The sequence below is a fragment of the Oenanthe melanoleuca genome, chromosome 18 (genome assembly GCF_029582105.1).
Source record: "Oenanthe melanoleuca isolate GR-GAL-2019-014 chromosome 18, OMel1.0, whole genome shotgun sequence".
Lineage (NCBI taxonomy): Eukaryota > Metazoa > Chordata > Aves > Passeriformes > Muscicapidae > Oenanthe > Oenanthe melanoleuca.
Window position 1 is genome coordinate 9,291,857 of NC_079351.1, and position 27,615 is coordinate 9,319,471.

The window sequence follows — 27,615 nt, forward strand, 5'->3', positions numbered from 1 at the left end:
CTGAATCATACACAGAACACAGAAGCATTGGAAGTAGCCCAGTGTGCAATCACTAAAGTTTTATTTATACAAACACAGCATGCCTATTTACCTTGATCAAGAGGTGGAGTCACACTGATGGAATCTATCCCTTAGCTAAGGAATAAACAAAATCTCACAGCTCCAAATGCTCCTGTAACACTCAACACTGTTTAAATTGAATACAGGTGTGACTCTTGCTGTAAAAAAAAACCTGTGAGTAGCTAAAGCTGGCTGGCCAGCTACAGCATTTCACAGCATGCAGCACTGGAAAGGAGACTGCCCATGTTCAGAGTTCCACCAGTGACAAATAAAAGTGATAAATTACCTGACTTTGCTCTTGATGGTTTCCTGGGCACTGTCCAGTCTGTGTCTGAACACACAACACAGGTTTTGCCCAACTGAGGTGAAACATTAAAAAATGCTGAATTATCCTTATTTTATATGTGCATCTTCTCACTCTGTAAAATAGCATTTCTTTTTTCTTCATCTAGGAAACACTTCCAATCTTGACATGTTATATATATTGTTTTTTCTGCCTGTTTGGTGATGCAAGTAAGTTATGAAAGAACCAAAAGGAGCTGGGGTGTTAGTAAATAATCCACTGCTTCATTTTACTACTGTAAAGTCAAACCATGTGCCCTGGGGGAGAATGGTTCCACAGGACAGACACTGAAGCCACATATGTATCTTCCAATGAAAATTATTTGGATTTTTAAGACAACTCTGTACACAAAGATGTCAGATGAGTCCCAGGATGAAACTCAAGGATAACAGAACAAATGCTTTAGGTGGTTGTGAGGAGCTCAGCTCACAGAACAGGCCAGAAACAGAGACTGAGCAGGTCTGGTCTGCAAAGGCAGAGCAAATCTCACAACCCAAAAACCAGATGTGGCTCGAGCCAGGAGGGATTTTTTTCTACATCTCTGTGTCATTTTCTTTGTCTCATCTTTGTGCATTTTTACAAGGGTGTATCACTTGTGAGAACAGGCATGGGAGCAAGTGTGAGAGCAGAGGAGCAGGAGGGAGGAAGGGAGGGAAATCCTGAGGATTAAACACTTCTCTGTGTTTCTATTCCTGTGAGTAACCTGCATATGGCTGTAATTAAATATATTCTGAGGCCTGTGAGACCATTGGTACTTTCTGGATGACAACTGCACTCTGAGATGTTTCACAGAGACAGGTTTTGGTTCATGCCCTAGCAATGCTGGCAACACAACTTCCAAATCAATTTTTCATGCAAGAATGTTCTGTTTAATAGGAGAAATGGATTGCATGAGTATTTATTGGTTAGTTCTGTCTAAACTGTGAGAAAAGAAAGAAAGTAAGGGAGGAGCAAATCGATTTGCTGCACCTCCCTTCAAGCAAAGTGTTACATGCAGTGATTTTTGCTGGAATAAAGTTGTGTTAACCAAATATATGCAGATAACACCAAGACCTGGCAGCTGAAGCTTTGAAGAAAACACTGAACATCACAAGAATTTTAGGAAAACTGAACTGCTGGCAACACAACTTTTTCCACACTTAGATTCTCCCTGATCCTGCACTGGCTGTGCATATTTGACAAAATTTGATCAAAAGGTTTAAAACAAATTTTTACTGAGCTGCTTTCTGACAGACAATGGGAGATGTTTGCTCCCTACACAGACCTTTTCTGTGTTCTGAGGTGTCCTTTGCTGGTTTCATGAGGTGTGCATAAATATATAGATGTGTGCTTTTGTGGAGCTGGATTGCATTCTGGAAAAATCACTGGCAAAATTCCTGTGGAGCTTCAAGGAACAGGATCAGCCCTTATAATGTTTTAATAGTTTTCTGACTTCTTATTGGCTAATGGACAAGCTGCAGTAAGCAGAGTTGCTGTGAAGTTTAGACTAAGCTCTCTCTTCCTTTAATCAGAAAAACCAAAACGTAGTTGGAGTCTAGCAAGGCTAAACACTTCAGGAGACTTCCTTGCTTATTTGGAAAGAAGATTCATGGAACAGTGGCATTCATAAAAGAAGACATTTTTACTTCTTCTTTTTTTTTTTTTTTTTTTTTTTTTTTTTTTTTTCTCTTTAATTTTTTTTTTTAATATAATTGATCCATAGAGTGAAATAGCAGCACACTGGGGACAAATTTATTCGGATGGGCATGGTGACACTTCTTGCTCTCTGTTCCAGCATGGGACTCTGGCCCAGGATTCCTCCAACATCTGCCAGCTCTCTCATGATTTTGTTTCTTGTGAAGCAGGTAAGCTGATTCAGTCATTAGTAATGGGCAGAACAAAAGGGAATTCCCAGCACGGAGCATTTTAACTCACAAGCAGCATTTTTGTACCAAAGCTCCTTCCAACATAATAATTTATTTTTATTACTAATTAGTCACGAGAAACAACGCTGCAAAGCTGTAGAGTTTTATATTAGAACTTTCTCTGACTAGGTAATTTTTTACAATTTTATTCTATAAATCCTCATTCATACAGGGAATAAATTATGTTTACAACCATTTGCACAATCACTTTTCATATCAGTATTGATCAGTATTGAATTACATTTGTTTTTCTGTTTTCCTACCAGATAAAAATGCTATTATGAATCATGTTTATTTTCTGCTGTTTTTTCTCTGTTCTAAATCCAGCTTTGATTTGTGTCTGGCACTACTTTTTAGCCTCTGACTTGTGAGCACTGAATTTCCAATTTGTGAAATCTGTAAAGTCATTCTGCACCTCACCTTCATAGAGAAAGCAAATAAATCTGTATGAGATTTCTGCCCTTATTTCTTGTAGAGATCCACCAAATCATTTTATTTTTATATTTTCCCTAAATCTTTACAGAATTCTAAATGGTCACTTCTTTCTTACCTTATAATTTGGAAGGGCTTCAGGTATTTAATGAGAAAATATCTCAGTGTAATTCACTTAAAGGAAATTTTCATGTAGGCTTTTAGTGATTCTTATTTATTTATTAATATCAATCTCAATTTGAATAGTTTTTTAAAACAATTACTGATATTTGGAAAATTTCAATTTAACTGAATACAATTCTCACATATATTTAGGGTACATTTCTATGAAGTCTATGGGCATCAGGACAATAAAATGAAAGTAAAAAGGGATTTTTATCCACTTAATCTCAATTTTCTTAGGTTTCTAAGGAAGTGGGTTTGCATCTGTATGTGCTGTAGAGCCCAGATCTGTGTTTCTAACATCTTTATGAAGAAATAATTATCAGGAGACAAATACTTTTCTTTTTTTTTTTAAAAAAGAAAATATTCTTATTTTTTTATATATAATTCAAATCTAGAGCTTCTCTCCTTAGAACTTCTGTTTATAGAAGTGAAACAACTCTCAGATTTGTGAGACACCTCGACCAAAGCATTAATTCCATCAATGCTAACAGAAAATCTCCCAAATACTTCTGTGAGATCAGAACTTTGCTAGACTAATCACAGTGAATTAATTTGTCATAGTGGTTCCTGAACTTGTTTAAAGAAATATGTGCTGTATTTCTTTATATTTTATTTCATCTGAAAGGAACACTGCAAGGAATAACAGCCATAAATCACTGTATCTGTATTTTCTAGCAAAAACCTCTATAGATAGGAAAAATATCCATCAGACTAAACCCAGATCATGGCTGAAGGAATGAATAAATATTTTTCAGCTTTTATTTTTAGTTTATGCCTAAATTGAAGGGGCTTTTTTCTGTCCATAAGAGCATAGTCTGAATAAACAGAAACATTTCATTTCACTGCTAGCTCAGTATAAAAAAGAATTAAAAGGGTGACATTCTGGCTGCACTGTGGTCAGTTATGAAAAACTTAAATTTCAGCTGGTCTGCAAGCAAATATAATCCATTTCCTAAATGAAAGCTTCAGGCAGCACTTTTTTCTGCATCCAGCAAATTTCTAAAGAGTGGTGTCTTCTTGGTGCAATCTCAATAAAAGGCCAGACACTTCCAGGGAATTTTGATTGAATTTCCTCATGGGTGAACTTCAGCACAAGCAGGGGCCAGGCTGGAGGGCTGAGGCAAAAAAAAAAAAAAAAAAAAAAAAAAAAAAAAAAATTCCAAAACAACATTTCAGACAACCTGAAACGATGTCCAGTGTAGGGCAAAAGATCTTTTTGGATTTTCTGATCTTCTGTCTCAGATACTGGAGTAGAATTCTCCCAAGTTCAGAAATTCTGTTTGAAAGCAGTGACCAAATGGCAACTGAAACACACAACAGATCAACATCTGGTGTTTCCACTGGCTGAGATGATGGGAAATGTCCCTGGAGGTTTGTGTTTCTGCCATGGAACTCGCACTGCACCTAACCCAAAACCTGGATCATGGTGGAACTTTGCTGGGTTTGCACTCACAGCCTGTCCTGCAGAGAGGAGCTGCTGGGTCTCAGCACAGCCCAGGGAGCTCAGCCCATCCTGCACTGTCCCAGGCTGGATGGCTGCTGGGAGCCAGGCAAGCAGTACTGAAATTTCTCATTCTGCTCAAGAAAAACATTTAAAACCCCCAAAATTATAACAATGATTATGCACCTGCAACGTGTGTGAGCTACGTAACCAAAGGTGTCACCTCTCTGGTGAGAATGTCACCTTACACCAATTGAATCATTTCTATCCTTACTCCACAAACTACTCCATGTAAGTGTAGTGTTTCTTTAAATAAAAACTCTCCCTTTGCTTCTCCATTGCACGAAAAGCTTTGTAACTATATCCTATAGCCCAAACAGCCTGGCACGGCGGGAGGGGTCCCTGCCATGGCAGGGGCTGGAACAGGATCTTTCTTGTCTTTAAGGTCCCTTCCAACCCAAACCATTCTGTAATTCTGTTGTTCTGTGACTTGGCTTTCTCAAACAGGACAAAACCAGAAGAAGCCTCTGCATTAGCAGCAGTGATTTCTGTGCCCCCCAAATTGCCCCAACTGGAGAGCACCCTCCTCCTGAGAGCCTGAGCCCCTCCCTGAGGAACCAGGGGTGTCAGGACACTGAGGCAAGCCTGCCTCTGACTTTTTGTTGACTCCTTTCCACTTATAAATGAGAAACAATAGTCTCGATATTCAGCAAAATTAAATTGCTTTATTTTATATAGGCAGAGCAAGCAGCGCTGGGGAGATGTGAAGGGTCACAGCCCACTCCACACTCCATCCAACTCCAGTTTGCAGCTTCTATTTATAGTGTGGTTTTCTTGTAATAATCAATAACTGTTCTTTTTTTGTTGTCATTTGTCAAGTCCCACTGATAGCCATCTGCTCTTGGTAGACAAGGAATGGCAGAAGTCAGGCAGTCTGGTCTTGTGGATAGGCTGCAATTGATTACACAAAGGCAGGAAACCTGATTTTGCAAAATTGTCAGGCTGTGGGAAAGCCTTGTTTTGCAAACTGGTATTAAATACAACTTACTTAGAAAACATAATATTCATAACAGGGGGATTTAAAACAGAATTATTTAAATCATATATTTCCCTTTATCTAGGTCCATGCCTTATCTAAGTATTCTGGTTTATACAAACTCCAAACCTTCTGTGGTTAACACAAATCTTTATCAATTATCACACTTACCCAGACACAGAACATCAAGGTGTCTCACCCCCTTCATTTCCCCTTCCCTCTAAATCCTCATTCCCAGCCTCCTTGCTTTGCCTTCCAGTGGCAGCTCAGAGGTGTCCTGGAAAATCCTCGTTCTTGTGACCCAGTCCCACAGGGAATGGCATGAGCCTGGCTCAGGGCTGGATATCAGAAAAAGGTTTTTCCCCCAGAGCAGTGCCCAGGCTCCCCAGGGAATGGGCACAGCCTGAGGCTGCCAGAGCTCCAGGAAAATTGGGACAAAGCTCTCAGGGACAGGGTGGGATTGTTGGGGTGTCTGTGCAGGGCCAGGAGCTGGGATGGGTGGCACATTCCCATCTGGGACATTTTGTGATTCTGAGGACAGTAAATAACTCCCTAAACATGCAGTCCATACAGAAAACACTTAACAGGATGTCCCACTGCAGAAAAGACTGACATCTTCTCCCTGGGGCACCTGCATCAAACCCTTCCACAGCAAGAAGGGAACAAAAGTTGATTTTCCTCATTCCCAGGCACTGCCAGCATTCTTCAGCCTTTGTATGTGTTGATGCCCTTTCCTCAGGGTGGAGGTCCCTGCACACTGAATAATCATGTACAAACAGCAAGTTTGCCTTTTTCAGCCCATTTTTGTTGGTAGTGCTTCTGTAGGTGTCTGATGATCAATTCACAGGTTGCTGCCATTCAAGCCATCATGGGTTCCTGTTGAATATCTGTTTATTATTTCTTTGAAAACGTTATCTGAAGGGGATTTCTTAGTCTTTTAGATCAACCATTAGGGACTCTTGGGACAGCCACAGCTACTCTGTGAAATGTTTCATTTTGATTAGTAATTTAAATTTTTTAAATATCTCCTTCTAACTATACTTAAAATTAATTTTTCAGGTCAGCTGACAGCTCTTAGCTTTTTATGTCAGCTGAAGCTCTGATTCTGTGTAGACTTGATTTTTTTCATTAGAAAGTTTTATGATAGAATACCAATTTATCTCACAAGTATTTACATCAAGTGACCAGGTATTGGCTATGTGACCAAAACAAATTTATCTCACAAGTATTCACATTAGTAATGACCAGGTACTGGCTATGTGACTGTGCCTGCAGATTTGAGTGATGTGGAACTGTCATTAGCTCCTCACTCTGGCAGAGTGAACTTTTCCATGACTGTGTATGAACCTCACCTCCAGGAATGGAACCCAAGCAGCTGCCAGGCAGCCAGTGCCAGGTTTCCTTTGGATTTCCTTGGCTGTTCTGATGCCTTCAGTTTTACCTTTCATATTCCCAGACTCTGCAGTGCATTGGTGTGTGACTCTGAACTCCACACAAAGTGTCACAAGTTCTCCTCCCAGCTCAGGCACACAAAACAATCCTTTTCCAGCCCCACAACCAAGGACACCTGAAGCTGCAGCTTCAGCCCCAAAAAGTGCAAGCAGCAGCAATGGAGGAGAGAATGTGGGAGGATGGGAGTGCAGGAGCTGGAGCTGGGATTGGACAGTGAAGCCAAGATGGAAATGGAGCCAAAGTGATGCAAGTGTGAGAACTGGTGACTCGGATCCATCTTGGCTCCATCTTGGGTGGAGCCACGGCCGGGCTCTGGCACTGCCCAAGGTGAATCCTTTGGAGCCTTGGGATATTAAAAGTTGGGATTTTAATAAATCCCAGCCTCTGTCCCAGGTAGCCTCTCTAGGCATCAGTTTAAAGCATTTGTTTATCAGAAACTGGAGTGTTCTTCCTTCCACCAAGAGTCCTGTCTACAAGTGCGTCATCCCCAAGTCTCTCCTCTCCAAGTGAGGTTCACTGACCCCCGGGTGCCTCAAGAATCTCCCCTGGCTCCCAGCATTTCGAGGCCCACATCAGGGAAATGTCAAGATGTTTTTTTATTTTGGAAACATGCATTCCTTTCTCATGGCTGCTGTAAATATTCTCTCCTTATCTTGCGAGCCCATCCACAGAAGAATGATTATAGTCCTTCCACTCCCAAAGCTTAAAGTGGGGTGTCTGCAAAATAGCTAAAAGCAAAGCATTGACCAGGCAACATTTTACACAGTAAAAACATGCATGAAATAATAATCCTGCATAAGAGCTAGCTCATCAGAGCACTGTTCTTGTTTTGAAAGTAAATAAAAATTATTTTCTTCATTAAAATAAAAATAAACCATAGGTTTAAAAGAACTGAGGTGAAGTTCCCAGCCATATGTTTTTCTGGTTATATCTCAGCCCTTGGCACATCATCATGTTCTGTCAACATCAGGACAACCACAGGTCTTAAAGGCAGTTTCAAAGAAAGAGTGTAGTCTAGCTTCCTGAAGAACTGAAAGGTATCTTTTAGTAAAAAGATTCTTTAGAAAACTTGTATTTTGTTTGCTCTCCAAAATTACAATCGGTAACATCTTCAACCAGTAAGGAATTTTTAATATTTGGTGGTTTCTAGCAACAGTAATCTTAGTCTGCTGTGGCCTCTCAGAGTCCTGGTTTCAGGAGAGCAGGGGTTTTATTGCACAGGGAGTGCCCAGGATGATGTTCTGTTCTGTGGATAAATCATGACCAAGTCCTCATGCTAACACTGAGCTGTAAGCAGCAGCTCCCATTATCCTTTCTGAACTGCTTTGCTCCTAATAAGGCATTTCTTCACCCTAAACACCAAGTGGTTTTGCATTTAATTCTTCTGGGTTGTAGTCTTTGCTTTCCTAAAGAGCAACTATCAGCCATGGTCCTCTTAAAGACCTCTGCAGTTAGAATGTTGTATGATGAGGATGTGTCTCATTTTATTATGTGGGAAATCTAGAGGGTGAAGACTCTTCTCACCTGTGGACACAAGAAGAAAGCAAAAAAGTGCCCTATAGTGTGGATGGGCAAGTAAAACTAAAATTAAAAAAAAAAAAAAGTAGGGGGGAAAAGAGGAATGGAAAGATGTGTATGGCACAGTTGCAGCTGCTGGTAAAATAAGTGGTCTGTGAAATGCTGGACAGGAGTACAGAGGAAAGGTGTTAGTAGCTAAATAGCATTGCTTATTTATTACTGTTTAATTCAATTGTTTTTTGCTGTACTACTCAACCAGGAGTGCTTATCTTTAAACATATTATAAAACCAAAAATCCCTTTAGGCTTTTTTTAACTATCATACCTCCTACCATAACTCCAATCTCCTCTCCTCTCCTCTCCTCTCCTCTCCTCTCCTCTCCTCTCCTCTCCTCTCCTCTCCTCTCCTCTCCTCTCCTCTCCTCTCCTCTCCTCTCCTCTCCTCTCCTCTCCTCTCCTCATGCTCAGACCAGAATTTCTTATAATGGAAAGACACTTGTTATTAAGGACTAAAAGGTTCTAACTGATTTTTCCTCATATACAGTATTTTCACTCCCAGGCCAAAGGTTCTCTGCTGGAAAAAACCACTACTGGATGGAACAAATACAAACAGGAATGCTTGAAAATGCTGCAGGAATCATCTGTAGATAGTGGTAAGGAATTAAGCAATGAAGACATTTATTGAATAACACTGACAAATATGCAAATATTGTCTTGCTGTGTGTCTGTTCCCAAGTTCTAAATGTAGGACAATTCACCTGACACAAATATTAGCCTAAAGTCCCTTGTTTATTCTCCTGTCTCTGTGTTTTGGGATGCTTAGATGAGGAGCAGCACACCTACAGTGTCTCCTCCTGAATTCATGCCTCCCTCCTTTGATGGGTGCTCAAAGTTTTCTGCTGTTTGCCAAAAGGGGACTTCATAATGTGTCATTATTTCACTCCTAAATGTACAAACTCTGCTCAGCTAGGAGTCTGACTTCAGGAAAGGATGGCAGGGGTTTGGTTTGAGTAGTTGGAGAAGTCCAAGGTGTGGCTGCTGTTCACCAAGGAAAGGTGAAAAGGGAATCTGTGCTCTGTGTTTTGGACTCACTGGCTATAGGCAGGCATTGAAAGCACCCTCACCAAATCTGCTGGTGACTCCAGATTGGGAGGGGTCAGAAGTCAGGTTCATTTGTGGACAATAAGGAAGGGGGAAACACAGAAAAGCAGAGAAAAGAAGCTTCTATAAGTTACTGTGACTGTGACTACAGTGAAGGAGGCAAGGAGAGAGTGATGAGGACTGCAGAGGGGACAAAAATGGAAAGCAGGGAAAGCAAAGCTTACATCAGCTCAGCCAGTACCTGCAGGATGGCTTACAACTAATGCTGACAGGGATGAAAGGAGCAGTAGAGAGCAGCAGAAGTCAATAGCCTGTGGTGGACACCTGGTGTGCAGAAAACATTTAGCATGATGCAAAAGAAGATTGTATTTTGCCAGGAGAGCAGGGAATGATGGCTTTGGTGGCAATTAGAACTAAGCCAGGTGACCCAGAAAGATAATAGAGGGCAGTAGTTTGTAGTGGGTAATCAAGAGAACTGCAGGGCTTCAGAACTTCAGCTCTCATGAAATTGAAAAAAAAAGGTATTTTTCTCCTGGCAGCCTCCCCAGTCCACGCTTGAACAAACAGAAATTGGGGAAAAGAACAATAAAAATGCAGCTATAAATGTTAACAGCTACAGAGATCATAACACAGATGCTTAGCCTCAAAGGTACAGCAGAATATGTAAGAATGCACATCCTGTGCTCTGTATTTTAGCAGCAGCACCCCAAAAAGATGCTGGTGAGAGCACAGAGCTATCTTGCTCCTTGTATTCTTCTTCCCACACAAGTTTCTCAAAGTATTGCTAAGCACTATGGAAAATAATTTGGGATATTCTCTTCTGGTTTAGGATGAGATAAAGCATTAAAGTTAAGAGAGAAGAACTTTGGTGTTATCCTAACAAAAAAGACAGAAACTAACCAAGTCACTAGGGCAGCCATTAATGCATTTTATGTTGCTGTCACCTGCCTGCACCATTTCAATTCTGCATTATCAAGTGTTTTATCTTAACCCTCCATCCTTTGAGTGATGTGATAACTGTGGAGATTAAAACCAAGTTACTCTGAGATATTACCAGAGATATAACCTCTGGTAATAAGAGATATTTAATATTTCTGGGAATCTGAGATATTGCCCAAAGACTAAAAGGAGTCACTGTGAAACTGAGAGGTGAGAGCTGGTCTTCCAGGGAAAGGTGGGAAAGGTGAAATTCTTCCATTCCCAGTCTGCTGCATGCCCCAAACCAGTGAGGGATAACATGCCTGGGATCTCACTGTTACATTTGGACCACAGGGGCCTTGGGATCATAGAGCCATAAAATCACAGAATCACTGAACATCCTGGGCTGGAAGGACCCACAGGATCATCCAGCCCAGCTCCTGTCCCTGCTCAGACACCCCAAAATCCCACCCTGAGCATCCCTGGCAGTGCTGTCCAAGCTCTCCTGGGGCTCTGGCAGCCCCAGGGCTGTGCCCATTCCCTGGGGAGCCTGGGCAGTGCCAGCACCTCTGGGGGAAGAACCTTTCCTGATAATCCAAACCTCCCTGGCACAGCTCCAGCCATCCCATGGGTTCTGTCACTGTCACAGAGCCCAGATCAGAGCTGTCCCTGTGCTGTCCCTCAAAAGGAACCTGCAGACCCTGGTGAGGTCTGACCTCACTTCCTTGGGATTTGAAGCAATAAATTTATCTCATAGTGGAGTGCAAAACCTTCAGGTGATGCATGGTCTCAGGGAAGAAGGGCAGCTCCTGTTTCTGCACTGCACAGTGAATACACAACATTTATCTGCAATGTTTTGTTACTCTGGAGTAGCTTGCAGGTTACCTGGAGCAGTACAAAATGGTTTCCATGATTGTCATTGTCTGGACAACTTTTTGCAAAACTTTTATTTGCTTCTCTCCCCAGGAGTACATTGCAATGGGACATTTGATCAGTTTGTTTGCTGGCCTTACTCACCCCCAGGAAATGTCTCTGTTCCTTGTCCTTCGTATTTGCCATGGCTGGAAAATGGTAATGTGAAAAGGGTAATTTGTTTTGGAGTTTGTGCCAGGAATTCAGCTAAAGCACAGGTGGTGCTTCACTGTCTTGTGCTGTGAAATGGATGAGGGAGAAAGAGTCTCACCTCTTTCTCCCACTGCTGAATGGAGGCACAAAATAATTTTTGCTGTTTATTTGCTCTTTTTCTCCATCTGTGCTTGCCCCAGCTCTGTTCTGTCTGCAGTGAACATTTGCAGGGTCATGTAACCACACTGCCAGGGCTTTATCATAGGGATAGATTCAGGGTTCAGCTCCTGAGCTTCAGCCTCTGGGGTCCCTGTTGTATTGCTTGTACTGCACTCCCCTGAACTTAAGCCTCTCCACTGGTGCAACCCATTGCTGCAGCTCGGTTTCCCCTCCCCTTCCCTCACCCTGTGTTTGAAATCCCCCTCCACTCCTTTGTTCTCTCTCTTTCACCCTGGATGTGGTTCAGAATAAAACCTCCTTGGGTTTTTTACCTTTGTCCATGAAGTAGTTCCACCCATCTCTGGTCCAGGGCTAGCCTGAGGACTGAGAAAGGAAAGGAATCATTGCTTCAGTTGGCGCCCAACGTGGGGCCTCCCGAGCTGAGACCCCACACACCAGCTGGATTATAAACCTGAGCACTGGAGAAGGGAAAGGAACCATTTGCTTCAGGTCCCCACTGATCCCAGACACAAGTCCAGAAAGCTGGAAGAGCCAAGGCCAGGGGTGTTCCCAGCCCCTCCAGTGGTGTGAGCCAGCCAGCCCTGCACAGCCTTTTCCTGCAGGGAATGCTGCAGGAGCCTCTCAGGAAGGGGGAAAACACCTTCATGGGCAGAAGTGCTGAGCACCAAACAAGATTCCCATAAAGGAATGAAAGGGCACTGCTAACAGCTCAGAGCAGCATTTCTGGATCCTGCTAAACACATTTCTGAGCTGCTTTTCTGATTCCACTTGGAGGGACCAATTCTGCCCCAGACCTTTAATTTATGGGAGACTTGTACCAGCTGCTTACCCCAGCTTTCTTCAGCACAAGCCACACATGGTTTGTTATTTAATATAATTTATCTTTTTTTAATTCTAATAAACATTAAGACACCAAGTTTCTATCTAATCTCCCAAACTGCTTCTGCCAACCATTTAAAACAAACCCAGCTCTTCATAATAAACAAAAGCATCTTGCCTCCATGGAATGGAGACTCTTTATCTCTGAATCTACAAAAGCAAAATTTCTGATCACATTTCATGGATGGTTTAAGGTTTTTTCTAGTGTTTAATATTCATGCAGAGCTCCTGCTCCATCACAACAAACTGTGCTCCCAAAGCAATTCTCCCAGCTCTGAGCTGAGCAAAACACATTGCTCAGATATATTCTGAGATATTCTGGTTGTTGCTACCACCCTTAAACACTTTCAACTCAAAAACGATTGAAAGAGCTCAGGTCTGATCAGAATAAATGAATGGCAGCTATTGGGGACAGCATCAAACAAACATCAACCAGGGTCCCCACACCATTCCTCTGATGCTGTGGGTAAATTACTAATTAGTATAAACTGGGACAATGCAGTAAAAACCAAGAAAACTTCAGTTCACCCCACCTGCTGAAGGGGGCCCAGAGCACAGACATGAAACATCAGCCTGCATCAGGTGTAACAGAGGAAGAAGATCATTCCCTAATCAAATCCTGGACAATGAATTACCTATTCATGAGTTTAATGAGGAAAAATTAATAAAGTGAGATGTAGCTTTTTCTTTTGGATGCACTGTGTGGGGTTTCTTTTAAAAACCAGGTACATTCTGGGAATTTATTTCTGCTGGATTACATTCCTGCTTTGTCCTATGTGAATATAGAAAATATATTGACAAAGACAAAAGAAAAGTGGGTTTTATTCTTTTTTTGAGTATGGGTGGTGTAAAGTCCATTGTGGAGGTGTAAGGCAGAAATCTTTCAAACGTGTATGAAAAATGAAATCTCTATTTTGACCTTTCAAACTAAAACTCTGTTTACTTTCAGGAAGTGTAGGACATGTATACAGAGTCTGCTTGGATGAAGGGATTTGGCAAACAAAGGAAAATTCCACAGACATTTGGCGGGATAGTTCAGAATGCTCTGAGAAAAATCATTTCCAAAAAAATGTAAGTATGTTTTATATTACAGTTGAAAACTTTAATCTTCTTAATCCTTTCTTGAGTAACTGACAAAACATTTCCATTTAATACCTGCAAAGGATCTTCAGATTTCATTTAAATTACCAAATGGAAAGCTGTTATTTTATTTATAAGAAGCAGAAAAGAAAATATTAAAGAAGGGGATTCCTGCTTTAGATGCCACAAGTTATTTTCTGTTCAGAGTCCAGTGTTCACATGTGCTGATTTCTCCTAATAAAATAAAAAAATACTGCAACTTGTCAAGCAAATGAGCATCCCAGCATCTCCCACATCACATTAGTCTGTCAAAGACATCTTCCTTTCTGAGCATTTCAGCATTTTATGAGCTGTTAACTGGTTATTTCAAAGTTAGCTGATCAGAGACTGGAGGATTCACCCTCATCTGATGCCACCCTTCCTGTATTTCTCATATTGTATCAGGCCAGGGGCTGGACTTTGTCAGCCAAACTTCTTTTGCCATGGGGTTCAGCTTAGCAGGTGTCAGAATTAGGTCTCTTAGGTAAGCACTATTGCCACTATTTCTTACTTTTTAATGCTGAGTGCTGTTTCTTGCTTTATCAAGTGACACTGCTTTACTGATTAATTACAAAACATTATTAATTTGGTATCTCTGTGTGTTACTATGCTTTTACTGAGCTCTTTATATAGCAAGCACATGAATTTCCAAACTTTCAGTTTATTTATGTAAATATCATAAATGTTCATAAGTTCTGAGTGTTTTCCAAGGTTTGTTGACCATTCTGGATAGCATATTTGATTCTGCAAGACATATTATTTCATCTTGTGTGACAGCAATTTCTTTGAGAGCTTTAATCAGCTTTCCTACCAACACTAAATGTGGGCTTGTACCTGTTTATTTTATTTAATTGGCTCAAAGCTTGAATAGTTGGGAGGTAGACATAAGCAGCTCAAATAGAAACAACATTAGGAAAAAGAAATGTTAAATTAGGCAAATTGAAGGGAAATTTGTGCAAGGCCAGGAGCTGGATTTGAACAATTCTTGTGGGTACCTTTCAACTCAGGATGTTGTGTGATAATCTATGGAAGTGTGAGTAGTTCCCTTCCTCCTCTGAGGTCTTACTTGCCATTCAAAGACATTCAAGACAGCTCTAAGATAATAATTCTGTTTTTCCCTTTGGACTCAAGGAAGTCAGTCTGTTGGAGCAGCTCTGGGCAGGGCTGACTCAAGCTGTGCAGCCCCAGCTGGTCACTGATCTGCAGACCACACACTCACAGGGAGCTGATGTGCAGCTGTTCCCCACAGGATCCACTTGGGGCAGGAATGGGGCAAGGATCAGCTGTGCTGTGGACTGAGATTGGTGTTTGTGCAGGAGAAATCTGGGAGTGCCTTTGAATTTAAAAAGGAACTCTGGCTGCAAGTGTCTTTGTCCACACTGGTTTCAAAGGCAGTGCAGAGAGCAGGGATCACAGTCCTGCCCTGGATCCTTGGAACTCAAAGCAGGTGATCCCCAAAGTTTCTGAGCTGTGTTTCTGCTCTGTCCCCCTGCCCACATAACATATTTTTTTCCTTTGTTCCCAGGAAGAAGAACATAAACTACTGACCACATTACAGCTGTTATACACTATAGGATATTACTTTTCCCTCATCTCACTGATACTAGCTCTGCTTATTCTTTCTTTACTCAGGTTAGTACAAATTTACATGCATTATAAACATACAGAGCCCTGTACTCATATTCTTCTTTTTAGGAAATTGAAGTTATTATTTATTACCTTCCAGCCTTCCAGTACCTGAAGGGGCTATAAAAAAGCTGGGAATGAGCTTTGGATGAGAACATGGGGTGGTAGGACAAGGGGGAATGACTTTAAGATGAAGATGGTAGATTTATATTAGATATTAGGTAGAAATTCTTTGCTGTGCTGCCCTGGCACAGCTCATCCACAGAAACTGCCCCATTCCTGGAAGATTTTAAGACCAAGTTGGATGGGTTTGGAGCAGCCTGATCTAGGGAAGGTGTCCTTGCCCATGGGCCTTAAGATCCTTTCCAACCCAAAACACTCTGTTGATTCCATGTAAATAACTTGTATTTTCCTAAGGAGCAATAAAAATAAAATTCCTAAGCAGAAACCATTGATGGCAACAATATGAATACAACAGTTGTTTTGCTGGGTTTTTGTTGGTTTTTAGAAATTTTATTTCTGCAAATCAGATATATTCCAGAGGATTCATACATTATTTTTCTCTCCTACAGAAAACTTCACTGCACAAGAAACTACATCCACATGAATTTATTTGCCTCCTTTATCTTACGTGCTGCAGCAGTTCTTATAAAAGATTCTGTGTACTACAATATTTACTCAAAAAGACCAAATGATGAAACTGGATGGATATTATACCTCAGTCCAGAGGTAAGGTGTTAATTCATAGCTAATAATAAACAGTGGTTATAACAGTTACAGTTTTGGAAGTTTGCCCTAAAGCATCAAGTGCTGGGGTGTTCATAAGTTGATCTTTGGATGCTGAAATTTTGTTGATAAAAGTTGGAGTAATCAAAATTATATCCTGATTTATTTTAAGAGAAAAGGAATTTATTTTAAATTAATAGAAAGAACATATTAATTGATTGTAATATTTAGAAACAGGCAGTAAAGCAAAACAACTCACACCTTGTAACTTTCAGAAAGGAATCTCTGCATTTGTTTGGCACTTATTTACATCTCATTTATGACTACTGTGAATAAATTATTCTTGTATGTTGTAGGAATAGAGCTTGCCCATGTCAATAAGGAAAATTATCTGCAAGGTGTTAATGATGACTATTATTTTAACATCAGTAAATACTCTCCCATGCAGATCATGACATCTTTATTTACAATTTACTCCTGGTCTCTGATTCCCACAGATTGTAATCATTTGCAGGACTGCCCAGTTTTTCATGCATTACTTTGTTGGGGCAAATTACTTCTGGCTGTTAGTGGAAGGAATTTATCTGCACACTTTACTGATCACTGTGGTGCTCTCTGAAAGAAGACTGCTGCAGACATACATTGTGATAGGATGGGGTAAGTCCTGAACTGCTTCCAGGCACTGATTATGCTTTGCTGAGTCAGTGGAGGATATTTTGTAAAGAGGGGAAAAAATCTGAGTTTTGTTTTATGTGTCAGTTTTGAAGCCAGCAATTGTAAATGGAGATATGTCAGCAGTGGTACTTTGGCTGCAGTTCAGCTTGAGCTGCAGTTACAGGAAATCAGGGAATTGTTTAGTAAGAAAGCAGATGCCTGGTGGGCAGAACAAGAAGAAATCTCCTTACATTGGGCTGTATGTTGTCATCACTGAACATTATGGTACTGCCAGCAACTTCATTTCCTCCATAGCAAAAGTGCCAAATCATTGGCAATTTTCATTTAAATGCTCCCCTTCCCAGCTCACCTGAAAGTTCTAAGGTGTGCTTTAAGTTAGGAGACAGTTTGAAACACTGTGTGAGTCAGGTCTAACATTTCAGGCATTATCCATGAAATAAAGAACATTTAGAGGTAATTACTTTTGGGGATCATTCTCACCATCCATGCCTGGATTTCTCTGTCCCCTCTGGTGTTCCTCTTTAAAGGACCCTTGGCTGTATGAGCACACAGGTTCTTATGCACTAAACCACTGCCTTTCATGTTTTTTTAGTGTTGTTCCATTCTTGCACCATCTCTAAACCCCTCTGTTGCTTTGATCACCAGCTTGTTGGAATGGGAATCACTCATTTCATTGCTTGTTTAAACTGCAATGGACAAGTCTGTAAGGGAATTTGCTTCCTACCAGAGTAATAATAATAATAATAATAATAATAATAATAATAATAATAATAATAATAATAATAATAGTAATGGTAATGGTAATAATAATAATTTGCCTGTTGGTCTTTGTCCATTGGTCACATCACATTCCCCAGTTTTCTCAAGGCTGTCCCCACAAATCAGCTTCATTTTTTATTTATGTTTATGACAATCCTTGCTAAGGTGGGACACATCTTACAACATTTGTAGCTCCATGCTGCTGAGGCAGCAGGGCTGACCCAGGCTCACACTGACATTTCCTCAGCTGCTGCCCGGGGTCTGCATTGATAAATCCCCTCATCACCCTGGGATGAGAGCACCTCATATCCCCCTGGATCTGCAGCTCTGTCCCCAGCTGCCCCAGCTGTTCCTGCAGACCCTCTCTCTGCACCAATGCCACCTCCCACCCCAGTGAGACCCTTTCATCCCTTCACCCCTTTTATCTGCTCTGAAATCTATTCTCTTGGAGAGTATTTTGTTTCTGGCCCTTTCTCTGTTCCACACTCCATCTTTCTCCATGATTTTAGTCAGTGTCCCAGAATCCTGAACTGTCCCTGTTCTGGTCCCAGGGACCCACACCTGCTTTAATTTCTGCCACATCCACCAGAAAATCCCCTGTTATGGGGCTGGGGGTTCAGGGGAACACTGCTTTTAGCTGATGATTTGAGACTTGGGCTTTCACTCTTGTGGTCCATTGGAACACTGCAGTAACCCTTTATTTTAGGTTTTGGTTTTTGGTTTGTTTTTTTATTCAGCCTGCAGTTATGACATCCAGGAAGGGTTGGGGGCAACAATAAAGGGATTGGGATTTTCTTGAAGGGGTCCAGGACAACAATCCTTTGTCAGCTGTTTTAATTAACCAGGCACCATTCCACACCTTCACTGGAAACTCCTTTAAAGCTCAACAGCTGTGCCTGAGGTCTGTGAGGCCTCCTGTGCCAATTATTTTGAACTCTCAGGGTCAGAAATTTAGATTTCAGCAGATCAGCAGTGTGTTTATGTGTGAATGCATTCATCAGTCTGAAAATGCCAGATTCAGCTGCACCACGAACAGTGATTTTGTATTTGAACTGCAAATGGGGAAAGCCAGCATGAAGTTGATTTTTGTACTGTTCTAAACAGAAAACTGAAAAGCACAAATCTTTGCACCACACTTGACTGGAATAGACTCTTCTTTTCTTTTCAGTTGTTCCAATTCTCTTTGTGGGCCCTTGGGGAATAAGCAGATCCAAACTGGAGAACACCGGGTAGGTTATGAAATAAAATGTTCTTTGGAATCCTAACTCTGCTTGGCTGAAAGCTCTTGACACAAGAACTGACCAGCAGATTATTATTGACACTTGTTGCATTTTCAAGGTTCCCTTTAGTACTTTTACATTAAGAAACTTCTAGGAGTTCTCAGATTTATTTAAGCATTTAGTGAGGAGTGGAATGAACCTTCACTGTTCCTGAAATACTCACCCATTTACATGAAGTAAATTGTGTGCACCAACATCTCCATGGAGAGCACCCTGTCAGTCAGGAGGGGAGAACAGTGCTTTCCTTGGAGAAATTTGAGTTCGATTTGTATTCACTGCCACTTTTTAAAGAAAATAAGTCAATTTTAATGGAGGCTCATGACAAAGCCTGATAGTCACTGGGATTTGGTGAAGGCACCAGTGACAGTAAATGCTTTAACAAACACCAGTTTCTAGTCTTCAGTGATGCTGTTGGTGCCATCACATAAACTTTGTGGTTTATGTATGGAACCTTCTGTTCTCCTCTTATTTTTTGTGGTTTCTAGAGAATTTTATTTGCAATGCCAACGTGGATAATAAGCAACATCCAAACCATAATTATGGAGTCAGATATCATGTAAATTGTAAATGACAAGCCAAGATCCTACAGAACCTCAGGCTAATTAGCAAGAAGAAATAGGACAAATCAGAAGGTTAAACAGGAGAAAAAGAGACAGCTGCAAGGAAACAGTATTAATATTTTTCAGCAGATTGAGAAGCATGGTCACAATTCCCAGTTTACTCCTTTCCAGTCTCCAGTTTCAGATAGAGAATTTAAGTAGGATAAATTCCAATTTGAGGGTTTGGTGTCATGTTTTGTGGATTCAAAGGCTGAGTTTACCAGATAGTTCTGAGGTTTTTGGTCCAGGGACACCTTTGCAAACATTCATATGGAAAGATCTTCAGAGCTGTTGGTGAAACTCTTCCTAGTTTTATTCCATTTCAGGGGCCACCTGAAAAAGTTGAACTTCACCAAGTTCCTTTTGAAATATATATACAAGTTATGTGAGCATTCTCACTTTTTTCTTCCCTATGAAAATAATTATACTTTAAATTATTTGTCAGGTGCTGGGGAACAAATGAACACATGGGGATCTGGTGGATCATCCGAGGACCAATGTTGTTTTCCATTGCAGTAAGAATTATACACTCTGTGGTTTTTTTCTTCCTTGGTCTTTGTAATTAGTACAATTTTTGCCCTTCAAAATTTTGGAACAAATAAGATAAAGTTTCCTGACACAGAAATATGAAGGAAGACATACAGTGACAGAAAGGATAAAGTTTTGAACAAAAGATGAGGAAGCAGGACTCTGTATTAAAAAATTGAAATGTAATTTTATAATTTTGTATCAAATTATATATCAGGCTGAATAAGGCAATGCTGTTATTCAGCTTTGTATATTTAGTATGAGACAATAACCTGCTTGTATTCCAACCTCATCCCAGCTGCATTCCAGTTATTTGGTGGCAGTTTTTGCAAGTGTTAGATAACAATTACACATTTATTTAGTAGTTAACTGTTTAATGTCATAACATTTGCTGAAAGTAAACCATTTGTATTTTCCTTCGAGGTTAACTTTGTCATCTTCTTAAAAATTCTCAGAATGCTGATTTCCAAACTAAAAGCTCAGCAAATGAGCTTTCATGACTACAAGTACAGGTATGTAACAAAAGACACAGAATTCCTGCTCCTTTTTAAAAATTTTGTCACATCAAAAACTTGTCAGTTTCCCCTAAAGATGTACCTACCTCCACCAGGTGTAACAGATATTCAGAATATGGGAAATAGTGCTGGGTTTGGGGGCATTTCCACAAAGGCTTTTCAGTGCAGTGAGCTCTCTGCTCTCAGGTATCTCCTCTCACACCTGTGGCCTCTGCTGCACATTTTTCCCTTTGTCACCAAAATTTGGGAAGAAAAAGAAAAACCCTCTAGTGCTGTGTTTGTAGCCTGATAGAGAATCAGGCATTACTTTATTCTGCCCGGATGTGCTGTGGAAAACATTTCATTTAATGCCTTTTAACTTTAAATCCACAGATTGATGCATACATTATTCTCCACAGCACAAAACTGCTACTGCCATTCCAAAGTCAGAATATCAAGGGCATGATTTGGAATAATTTCTTTGAGCTTTTTGGCATCAAGGATGTTTACAAAATACAATAATCAAACATTTTCTTTTTTAAGATTGGCAAGATCTACTCTTGTGCTGATTCCATTGTTGGGGATCCATGAATTTGTATTTACCTTCATCACTGATGAACAGGTGGAAGGACTTTCAAGACATATCAGACTTTTCATTCAGCTGACAATGAGCTCATTTCATGTAAGTACTGTTTTGCAAATATTCTTTTTAGGGTTCATAGATCCAGGTGCATTTGCAGCTCATCACACTTACAGTGAATTCTGATTTAATATTATAACCCAGCCTACAATGTCTCTAAATACACTTGCAGTAACAAGATAAAACACTCACAAACTGCATACTCAAATATGATAGTCTCAAACACCAAAAAAAGGAGTCTGACATTTTCAGAAAAAAAAAAAAAGTCCTCTGGAAATAGGTGACAGTTCATCACAGACCCCTGAAAACAGGATTAAAATGTCCATTTAAAACAATCCCATGAGAATGTCTGCTCATCCAAGGTTTGGGGTCCATTTTCCTAAAGGATATTTGTTCACCTTATCTGCAAAGTGACACTGCTAGGTGAACACTCACAAAAGTGCTGTATATGTGCTTCAAATTTTAGTTAGTTTTAGGAGAAAATTTGTCAGAGCCCTCACATGGATGGAACAGAAAAATGGACCAGCATCTGCAGGTGGAAAAGAAGTTTCTCACCATGCAGTCAGGAGTGTTTTACAGTTGTTCAGTCCCCCTGCCTTAGTTTGGGGTGAGTAAAAGCCTGGGGTGAGGAAGGGAGTGTGACTGGGGAAACTCAGATCTCAGATCTCAGCTGCAGGACTGGGCTGAAGGAGCCACAGTAAAACACCCAGCTCTGAGTGCACACTGCTGCTGGGAGCTCCTGTTGGAAATGAGAGGAGACACACACTTTCAAAGCCCCACTTTGATGTTACAGCCCATTTTCATAGTCATTAGTTTTCAAAGTCATCATGTTTAATTCTAATTGGTTGACAACTTTCTTGCCCCTCAGTTCATTAGGGTCAGAAGGTGCCTGTGTGTGTAGGTGCAAGGTTCTCTTTTTACACAGATTTTGCATTTTTGCTTCACAGATTCTGACAAGTAGAATCCTTTTCTTCACAGGTGCAGACTGGCTCTTTACAGGAACAGATTGTTGTGCTAACTGATTCTTACTGCCACAAGATTCCATTCTCATGGGAACTGGCCAGGCTAGCTTAGGCAGAATAGCAAGGCCTGATCCATGTTTTACAAGGCCTTCCTTACTGGAAGGTTTATCTCTATTTACCAGGTTCCAGGGTGAGTTGCTGCTGGAGCTCAGGGTGATTCTCAGATGGCCACAGGCACAGGGTGTGCTTCCCTGGAATTATTTGCTCCTCAGTTTGCTGAGCCAGAGAACTGGACACTGGCACAAACATTTTGTCTGCTTGCTTTGAGTTCTGCACCCTGCCAAGTCATGAATTTTTGAGTTAGTACTAATGCTCCTGCTCAGCAAAGTTGTCCTTTACCCACCTCTTCCTGCCTTGATCTTCCTGGGGCACGCTGTGATTTCCAGATCCTGGTTTGCAAACCCAGTAATCTCTGGCTCCAAGTGGCTGCTCTCAGCAATTCCCTGCTCTGACACTGCAGCCTGGGGATGAAGCCAAAGAGCATTGCTGCACTTTCCCCACAATTTGTGATGATCCTGGCTTTTAACCTTTGCATATTTGCACCTGTGCTCTGCTGTGTGCATGCACCAGTGCTTTGACACTGTTATTGAGCCTGTACTTTAAAATTTCCACCACAGCTTGAGGGGAAAAATGTCCTGAGTGTCAGCAGAGAATTCCTGGAGAGCCACAACCCCAAGGAGCTGCTGACATGGTGTTCACAAAATCACAGAATTATTTGGGTTGGAAGGGACCTTAATGCTGGAGTATAAGTTCCTTGGTTAGACATATCCTTACTTGGAGAGGTTGCAGTGCCTAGATGTTATTTTAAAAGTGCAGAATCATTTTAAGTGAAGATTTTATTTACTGGCCTGTAGAAAGAAATCTGATATATAAACCAGCTTACTCATCCCTGCTAAAGAACACAAACTTCATTCCTTTTAGAGAAACATGCATGTGCTTGGCAGCATGCCATGCTTTAGAAGCAAAACTCCATTAAAAATTACCCAGAGATCTTAGCCAATGTTTATTGCACACTTTCTTTTTTAGCTGCAGTATTATTTATGAAGGGATTAGCCAAAAAGCACATAAACTGTACCCAATTACATTTGTTTAGTCTGTAAATCTTCTCAGTTTTAAAAGGCAGTTAAACTGTTTTGTTAAAGAAAAACAATTATCCCTGGGATCTCAGCTGAAGGTTTAACTCAAACAATTTTAAGGAGCACAAAATGAAATTCTAAATAGGAGTTCTGGTGTAGGTATGATGCTGCTTTGCTTTAGGAAGTGGAGGAATCTAAACATCTTGGCTCCCTTGTGCATGGAAATTGTTCCCCTCAGGAAAACACACTGGTTTCATCAGTTATTTGATGAATAATTTATCACACTGCAGTTGTCATTAGAGCTGAAGAACAACTGTGAGGCTTGCATGTGCATCTTTTTCCTATTGCTGCTTCTGCCCATGAACATTTCTTCTGAATTTCTGATTCTCTGTTTCACTCACACTGGGATCATTCTGAAAACGTGTGTTTGAGAAGTCACAGCTCATTGGAAAGGTTTCTAAGTGTGAAAAACCAATTTACTGGGAGAAAAATGAGTAAGCATTAAAGGAACCAGGATCTGAAGTGAACATCAAATATAAATAATCAGTGAAGTCTTCACCTTCTGGTGTGATTTGGTGCTTGTCACTGCTCTGCTCCTTTTCACAGACTGAAGCAGCCCAGGGAGGTCACACAGCAGCTCCTATCACCAGGCTCAGGACTGAAGTTTAAATCCTGTCTCTGCTTGCAGAGCCTTAGAGTTCATACCCATAACAAAAAACCCCAAACCACCCAGCAGAGTCATGAACTTTCTATCCCCCCCAAAAAGAGAACTGCATCCAGGAGCAGAAGTTCTGCATAAAAAGTTGCTTTTTAAGCTAATAAATTTGTTTTAAATATAATATTTAAAAATGTGTTTTAATATTTAAAATATTAGGCTATATATTTATGTAATGCAATTATTATGTTACAATCTATACTTAATATCACCTATTATTAGCTTTAATTAACTATATCTTCCTACCATAACCCAGGTGAAGCATGAAAAATGATAGAAATAAGAAGCCTGGAGAAATCAATTCTGTTTGCTATTTCTCCTGTCCTCATTTCCACTGGTGTGGAAAATAAACTTCACATATGCTTAAGGAATTAATGACTCTAAATAATTCAGGACTGCTAGAAAATTAACAGCAGGTTCAGAATGCTATTGGTTAATTCTAGCCATAATGAAAAATGTTGAAGCTTCTGTGTATGTGAATTTCTTTTTAAACTTTTATCTGAGCAAAGCAGAAACATTTCTGGAAAAATGTAAATGTGGGAACACTTGAATACTGTCAAGGGAACTGCACCTTTGTAGCTGTGATATAAATATTGCCTTGGGACTCACAGTATTTATTCTCTTAATCAGAACTTGTGTCACAGATGCCTTTGGACACACCAAAAAAGGGCATTTCCTGAAGCAGTGGGAATAAATCTGCATGTCTGTGGGGCTGAGATGCAGCCTGTAAGCTGCTTTAGCCTGAGATCAAAGGCAGACAGAGGCAAATGGAAATAATAATTTTGGGGTTGCTTTAAAACAAGTTGTATCTGTAGGATTTTTAAGGTGTTTATCTAAATCAGTTTCAAAGGAAAACCAGCAATTCCAAATGGCCATAACACTGAATATAGTTGCACTTTGCACTAACACTAATCACTTAATATAGAAATAATTTGTAAAAAGAACCCAAATGAAATCTCAGTAGAATCATTCACAAACCCAAACAAGCATATAAAAAATGTGAGAAACCAAGCTGCATTTTTTTATTTTACCACGTTTGGAAATAGCAGCAGTGACAGTATAACAGCAATAGTTTGGAAAAAAACCCAACCATTATGTGGTAGCAAAATGAAGATAAAGCTGGATTTTACAATCTTTTCTTCAGCATCTGCACAAAATGAGCCTTGCACTTGCCAAGGAGCTGCACAAAAACAAGAGACTGGGTACTTCATTGATAATTAAATACAACTGGTTTCATTTTTGAGCATTAAGGAGCACTGTTTATATTGATGGTTTTAACACTAATGTCACCTTTAAATCACATCTTCAGATATTTCCTGCACACTGATTTTCCCTCTCACTCCCTTTCTCTTACAGGGTTTTTTGGTAGCAGTTCTCTACTGCTTTGCTAATGGAGAGGTAAGGCACAATGCTGTGGGAGAAGCTTTTAGTTCTTTAGTGAAGTATGTTAATGACACCAACAGGGATGGACACAGTGACCAGCTCTGCTTATTGAGAGCATGTATGCATTCTTTGAGCTGGTAAAATTGATTTGAGTGAAGAGAACAGCAAGAACTACCACAGGTTTGGGCTCAAATGCAAACTATTTCCACTGAAGGCTGAGTGGTGAGCACTGTGGAGCTGTGGGTAGCCTGGGGTGGCTGAAATGCCATGAGGGGCTTATGGTACCTGAAACCCACTCCTTTAATCAGTGAAACCCCAGGCTTTGGTCAGTCAGGCTGAACCCTGAGTTTACTCCTGAGTTCCATGTGAAGTGATCACATTTGGAGCTCTTCATTATCTCAGACAGCAACATGTTGAAAAAATAATTTCATAAAATCTCAGAATGGGTTGGGTTGGAAGGGACCTTAGAGCCCATCCAGTGCCACCCCTGCCATGGCAGGGACACCTCCCACTGTCCCAGCTGCTCCAGCCCCAGTGTCCAGCCTGGCCTTGGGCACTGCCAGGGATCCAGGGGCAGCCACAGCTGTGCCAGCCCTGCCCACCCTCCTAGGGAACATCCTCCTAACATCTCATCTAAACCTGTCCTCTTGTAGTTAAAACCATGCTCCCCCTGTCCTACCACTATTTGCACATGCAAAAAGTGTCTCTCCAGCTTTTTTTATATGTCCTCTTCAGGCACTGGAAGGGCACTAAGGTTTCCTCAGAGATTCTCTTCTCCAGGCTGAACAACCCCAGCCCTCTCAGCCTGACTTGCTGCCTTGGAATATGATGCTATCTCCGTTCATTTTAAATGCTTTCTAGGTTGAATCTCTTTGTTCAGATTGCCACTGCTTGCCATGAGCAGACACTCAAAAGCTCAGCACAGACAAGTGGCAGGGGACACAGACACAGACACAGGGATCTGGACACTTCCCTAAAGGCACCAGTGAAACAAACATGGGATTTAGACACAGGGTAGGCCAGATGTTTCTAATATCTGACAAGGAAATATGCAGTAGTTTCAGAACTACTTTATAAAAAAAGAGTGGTGCCTTGGAGTGCCCACCTAGAACAGAGGCTGGGCAGAGTTTGAGATTAAAGTGGGGATTTATTAAAGGCCTTTAACAGATACACCTTGGGCAGTCAGAGCCTCCCTGAGGCTGCACCCAAGATGGACAATGCTCATGAGTTTTGCAGACAATTATAAGTTTGGTCCATTTACATATCAGGGGTTAATCCTCCAATTACAGCTTCAGGTAATGAAGTAATTTACTCCAACTTTCCCCCCTCCTTAATTCACTGTTGCTTACATCTCTCAGAGCCTGGAACAGGCAGGTGTCCTTGAGAGGAATTGTTTTGTCTGACTAAAATGTGAAGACAGTAGCTAGCACTTCATATGGAGTTTAGAGTAATACACTAAAGAATTACAGGATTACAAATATATGAAAAATACAAAAGCTAAAATTCTAAGGCATTAAGAGAGCTGGCACTTGTCTGCACTAGAGAAGCGCTTGTCTGACACCTGCAGAGGGCACAGGGCTGCCAGCAGCTCTCATTAGATGTCAGAAGTTGCTCTTTTGGTTTTCTACCCAATGCAGTAATGTCTGAACTCTCAGACCCAAGAGCTGCTGGAATAGCCAGGGGAAGCTCCAGCTGCTCACCAGGGGCTGAGCCTGCTCCCCTCTGCAGTGCTGGTTCCTGGGCTGCAGGCAGGGGACACCCAGCGCTGGGATTCCCATTTTAACAAAACAAACCAGCTACACCTGCACAACTCTTGGGTAAAGCTGTGTGCTTCTCATTTCCACAGCCCCTGGGCTTTCCTCCTCCTCCTCACTCAGCAGACTGGGGACAGGGGAGTCACCTGAGCTCTGACACACATCAGATTTACAGAGGAAAAGCTTTCCCAAGTCAGGGTGAAGAGTTGGACTCTTCAGACTGATTTAGCCAACAAACCTGTTGCTACCCTACAAGCCCCAGGTGAAGCCCAAAGGGGCAGGGAGCCTGGCACCTCACATTTCCCCTCATTTGACAGGCAGTACTCGTGGCAGTGAACTGCAGGGTGGTCCATGCCATTGCCAATGACCATCTTCTCTCCCCTCAGGTGAAGGCAGAGCTGCAGAAGCAGTGGTCCCGCTTCCTGCTGGCAGATCCCTTTGGCTGCAAGCTCTGCTTTCTCGGGGAAAACATAAAATACCTCAGGAAATGTTCCCAGAAGAGGAAAAAGCAGCACCTGAGCAGCAAGCAGCACTTGTGCCTGGAGGTGAGCAAGCCCTGGGAGGGGCTGCAGCTGCAGCAGGGGCTGGGCAGGCAGAGGACGGGGGGCAGCCCTGGGCTGGCTCAGAGGAGCGTGTCCGACAGCAGCGAGGGAGAGGGAACCACCGCAGAGACCACCCAGGAGCTCCTGGAGGAAAGTGAAATTTAGGAGGCTGTGCCCTGGGACA

General features: G+C 41.3%; 1 protein-coding gene across 2 annotated transcripts; it reads left to right on the forward strand.

Moving 5' to 3' along the window:
- Positions 1 to 1,894: 1,894 nt before the first annotated feature.
- GLP2R (glucagon like peptide 2 receptor) lies at positions 1,895 to 27,615 on the forward strand. 2 transcript variants are annotated; one of them, XM_056506182.1, is made up of 13 exons: positions 1,895 to 2,247; positions 8,910 to 9,003; positions 11,336 to 11,440; positions 13,443 to 13,564; positions 15,138 to 15,244; positions 15,811 to 15,967; positions 16,462 to 16,621; positions 18,567 to 18,627; positions 19,723 to 19,792; positions 20,229 to 20,317; positions 20,843 to 20,981; positions 25,109 to 25,150; positions 27,276 to 27,615. In XM_056506182.1, the coding sequence occupies exons 1-13, from the start codon at positions 2,143 to 2,145 to the stop codon at positions 27,594 to 27,596; spliced, it is 1,572 nt and encodes a 523-aa protein (XP_056362157.1). In that variant the 5' UTR covers positions 1,895 to 2,142; the 3' UTR covers positions 27,597 to 27,615. The 2 variants fall into 2 exon arrangements, with proteins under 2 accessions (XP_056362157.1, XP_056362156.1); XM_056506181.1 differs by having other exon boundaries at positions 1,896 to 2,247; positions 8,895 to 9,003.